At 56.6% G+C, this 4224-nt stretch overlaps 3 protein-coding genes across 3 annotated transcripts; 1 reads left to right on the top strand and 2 right to left on the bottom strand.

Annotated features, from left to right (window-relative positions):
• Positions 1-223: 223 nt before the first annotated feature.
• Positions 224-1247, bottom strand: DICSQDRAFT_175811 (uncharacterized protein; the record flags this gene model as incomplete). Its single annotated transcript, XM_007371683.1, has 3 exons — positions 224-856; positions 932-1112; positions 1219-1247. The coding sequence occupies 3 exons, from the start codon at positions 1245-1247 to the stop codon at positions 224-226; spliced, it is 843 nt and encodes a 280-aa protein (XP_007371745.1).
• Positions 1248-1665: 418 nt separating this feature from the next.
• Positions 1666-2165, top strand: DICSQDRAFT_141910 (uncharacterized protein; the record flags this gene model as incomplete). The annotated part of the gene is given in 2 exon segments (XM_007371682.1): positions 1666-2120; positions 2134-2165. A coding segment is annotated over 1 exon segment (241 nt), but the record flags the coding sequence as incomplete, so codon positions are not given.
• A 153-nt stretch (positions 2166-2318) lies between these two features.
• DICSQDRAFT_175810 (uncharacterized protein) lies at positions 2319-4154 on the bottom strand (the record flags this gene model as incomplete). Its single annotated transcript, XM_007371681.1, has 3 exons — positions 2319-3305; positions 3363-3529; positions 3581-4154. The coding sequence occupies 3 exons, from the start codon at positions 4152-4154 to the stop codon at positions 2319-2321; spliced, it is 1728 nt and encodes a 575-aa protein (XP_007371743.1).
• Positions 4155-4224: the final 70 nt, after the last annotated feature.

The raw sequence follows: 4224 nt of genomic DNA, 5'->3' as shown, positions 1-4224 counted from the left end.
TTCCCCTTTTCAGCTCCTTGCCGCTCGCCTACGGGGTCGTCGCCGAACGTCGACCCGAGTCTACGCGCCTAGTCGCCGCGACACTTACGTGACTGCAGCAAGCGTAAGCAGCACATACTTTTATCCACCCGCAACGTTCCTCATAAACTGTTATTCACATTGTCAACGTATTTGCGACTACACTTAGTGTGAAGGGATATGAAGCAGACCGGATCCGACAAGCCTATTTTCGCCTGCTATGGCGAGCCCTCCTCGTCTTCTCGATGTGCTCATACAGGAGCGTGCGCGCCCGTTTGTACGCATCATAAGTCTCGACGATGGTGACCGTCTGCCTCTCGACACCCTCACGCGGCGCCTTCGCGATGACGATCTCCGCTCCCGACATTCGTTTCATCTCATTGATGTTGGTGCCTCCACGACCGATGATGCTCCCGACCATGTCCGAGGGGACATCAATCTCCCGCGTGAAGGGTCTGGTGCCGGTTGGCTGTGTGACTGGCGATGACGGCTGGTCTGGTGCAGCGGGATGGAATAGCACCGTGCCGGCGCAGAGTTCATCGTCCTCAAGGAAGCAGAGGCAGATGTCACGAACGGCCCGGCGGATGGACTCGGATGTTCCACACAGCTGCATAATGTGCTCAGTGGAGTTTGGGAGCATATGCTCGCGCGTGGAGATCTGCGCCCCCGAGGAGGCGTGCATGGCTTTGATCTTCCTGCCGTGCCTGCCGATGATGCTGCCTAGCATGTTGTGTGGAATCAGGAGGCGAAGACAGGTGGTAGGTGCAGAGTCAGACTCGACAGATGTAGATCTGAGCGGATGGGTGCGGATGAGGTCCGACGCGATGAGGAAGTAAGCCTGCAACGTCGCGAGGTATGCGTATCAACAGACCGTACTGCCGCAGCTGTTGATGCGGGGATATTAAGTTCGCACCTCTGTTGCACTCTCTACAGAGCCAAGCACTCTCAGAACTTGCTCGCCAACGCCAGGAATGGCTTCGCTAAGGCTGGCCGTGACGCCAGTCTCTTCCTGGAGTCTCATGAGGTTGACGCTGTTCTTCCCGAGAATAACCTGTGCATGTTTTTTGCCTACGAGTGCACGGATGACGATGGCACTTTCATATCTCGGCTGTGAGACTGAGCAAGAGCAGGGAGGCTGCTAAGGGGTAGATTAGAATCGAGCACACAGTCATAGCGGGCAACAATTGAAGGAGAACGCACGAGCGCTGGTCATAGGTTGAACTAGACATGATGGTGACAGAAACATACTGTATGCCGGTAGGAGCCGAGGGAGAAGAGATACAGTGGGATGGTGGTGTGGTGGTGGATGTGCGCAACCCTGAACGTTCTAAGTTATGACACCTGCCTGAGAAGTGCAACTTGAATGCTGCAGTAGCCCTCGTCAGGTGTATCCCGTAAGGTTCGCATGTTACGGCATTCCCCGTCCTTAGGGCCATTGGCGAGTCACCTAGGCGTGTCGAGAAGCGATTGATGAAGACTGGGGTACCAGCCGGCCCACCGTGCATAGCTACTGGACGAACATGGTCGGCAGTCCGAAGCTGCGACAATAGCGCGCTTCAAGCTGTGAATAAGCACTCCAAGATCTGTGAAGGGGATCATACGAAGTGGAAGCGAACCGGTTACAATCAATGGGTATCTACTTCTACAGAACGGGTATGTACAGACGGGAGCAGAGGATAAAGCGTCCAAGACAACCGCTCCAAGTAGGCTCGAAAGGACTCGGACAGACCACATGTATGATATAACAACACCCTCAAACAATGGGATGTCCTACTTATGCGACACAAACGGACCGCGGGTGTGCGACGCGCTCGAAAATGCAGACCGCTCAGACATGGAACAAAGGGCCCGGTACCGCAGACACGGCACTTGTGGCACGATGCTGTGACTTTGGAACACGGACGGTCGCCGACCTCGAGACCGTGATGAGCATAGGAATAGCATGCCCAGATGGACGCTCAAGACAAGACCAGACACACCAAAATGTCGCAGCTTGTGTGAGGAGACGGTCGCAACTGATCGAACAGACGGCGTGCTTGCGTTGGGCAGCTGGGGAGACAAGGGTCGTCTTCAGGTTCGACGACGTGGTCTCAAGAAGGCGAGGCGGGCCATAGGACGGGCGGTGGCGCGCCAGGAGGGAGGATGATGCTAGCCCGGGGGAAGGCACGATATCCGTCGAAGCAGGCTGGCGAGGAGGCGGCGAGGGGCGGTTATAGGTGGACGGCTGGAGCAGTGATGACCATCGCGGTATTCGCCGCCCGGGAAGTATAGCGAGTGCCCGATTGTGTCTGAGCGAGCGACTATATCCTGCTGCGCTTGGTGGGACGTAGCAGCGTGCCGCCGGGTATATCGTCTATACTTCGCCGCTTCGAGCTAGTCCGCGTCGAGTCCGACGGCACCGCAGACTTGGGTGGTGCGCATCCTCCCTTCGGCTTCTTGTCGGGGCCCTTGTCGTTCGCTGGCCAGACCTTCTCGAAAGAGTTGTTGAAGAGGGACAGGATTGCTTCGTGTGTCTTGAGATTCTCCCTGAGGGCTTCGTCCTCTTTTAGTTTGGCAGCGATGGGCTGGAGGGAGCGCCCACGAGCCCATTTCTGGTCCTGGTGTCCGTCATTCTTCAAGGCCACCCGGGATCGGCTTGGGATGATGCCTTTCGACGTCTTCTTCGTTCGGGAGTTTGCAGAGGGTGTACGAGTGTGCTCCATATCCAAGGCATAGTACGCCCGGAACCACGTCAGCAGCTCAGAGATGATCTCATTAATAGGATGCTCATCCTGCGGTTCCTCTTCCGGAATGGAGTCGTCCGAGTTCAACGGAGTGAGATCCGAGCCATAAATGGCACTGAACTGGGGGGATGGTGAACGTCCCGAAGGAATGCTGCTGTTCGGACGCGCCGATGGGTGCTCGGCGGGGGATGGGCTACTCCTGGGGGCAGGAGACGACGACCGCTGGCTGGGGCCTGGAGTCGGTGTAAATTTGGCGAGAGGAGCTGGCCAAAGGAATCTCAGAGTCTGGCCGCCCTGAATGCTCTTGTATCCTGACACATCTATGACGCCGTTCACCATCGCGTTCCGCTTTGCCAAGCCGCATCGGTACCCGGCATTGGTCGACAAGTACCCGTCAAAGTATTCATGCAAGAACAGACCAACGTCCTCGTCACCGAGGTTATGAGGGACGAAGCGGATGGCGTAGTAGAGCAGGACGTGGAAGAAAGACTCGAGTTCGTCTTCAATGACGATCCTATGATATGGATCGTTGAGGGCGTGCGCAGACATGTATTGCCAGGTACCCTGCAACGTACGACATCAGCACCCGATGTCCTGCGCATTGCGATACGAAGTACTCACAGTGCGATCCGGCTGACGACCCTCAGGAGATTCGTTGTCTACCTTCTTCGACAGTTCCCAGTCGTTGAGCAGCCCAGTCCACTCGCCCTCGTCGTCCTTGTATATCAACAGGTTGCCTGCACTGATATCGCGATGAATGATGCCAGCATCGAAGGCTGCGGCATGGGCTAAATCCAAGCGGTCAGCCAATCAGTCAATGTGCTACCAACGCCACACACCTTTGATACAACAATACAAGGCATAGCATAACTCGGAAGAACTCTCCAGGAATTCCGTAAGGGGAAGCCCGACCTCCTTCACCACAACCCGGTAATGCGAGTGCGTCTTCAAAGGGACCTTCTCTACTTCGGGATGCAACTCCTTCCAGTGTTTCTGCGACTGAGTGACCTGCCCAAGGTCGCCGTGGCACACCAACGTCGGCACGTATGGCACCTTACGTTGATTGAGGAACTGCAGCGTCGCCCCTTCCTGCTCGATCCCGGGGTGATCCACGCGCCACGCGTCCTTCAGAAACACAAACGTGGCATCTTTGCTGATTCCACCTTGATCGTTGACAGGCAGGGCGATGTAGCCACGCGTGAACCGTCCAGCCACACCGGGAGCCTGGAAGTACGGTGCGCCGACAGCGAACTTGTGGATGACGGGTTCCAGGTCGCGTCCCGTGTCATCCTTGCGCTGCTCGTGGACCTCGAGCTTCCACCACGGCCGACGTAACTTGAGCGTATGTCTGAACAATTCACGCACGTAGTCGTGCGGATCATCCGTATTGACGTTTCTGGCCCGTTCCTTCATCTCCTTGTAGAGCGGGTCCGTCGATAGGATTCGCGTGGCGGTAGGGTCATGTCCACGGTCGACAGCCGAC

This window comes from Dichomitus squalens (assembly GCF_000275845.1).
Source record: "Dichomitus squalens LYAD-421 SS1 unplaced genomic scaffold DICSQscaffold_178, whole genome shotgun sequence".
Taxonomy (NCBI): Eukaryota; Fungi; Basidiomycota; class Agaricomycetes; order Polyporales; family Polyporaceae; genus Dichomitus; species Dichomitus squalens.
The sequence above is the reverse complement of the archived record's forward strand: the minus strand, read 5'-3'. Positions and strand labels throughout refer to the sequence as shown.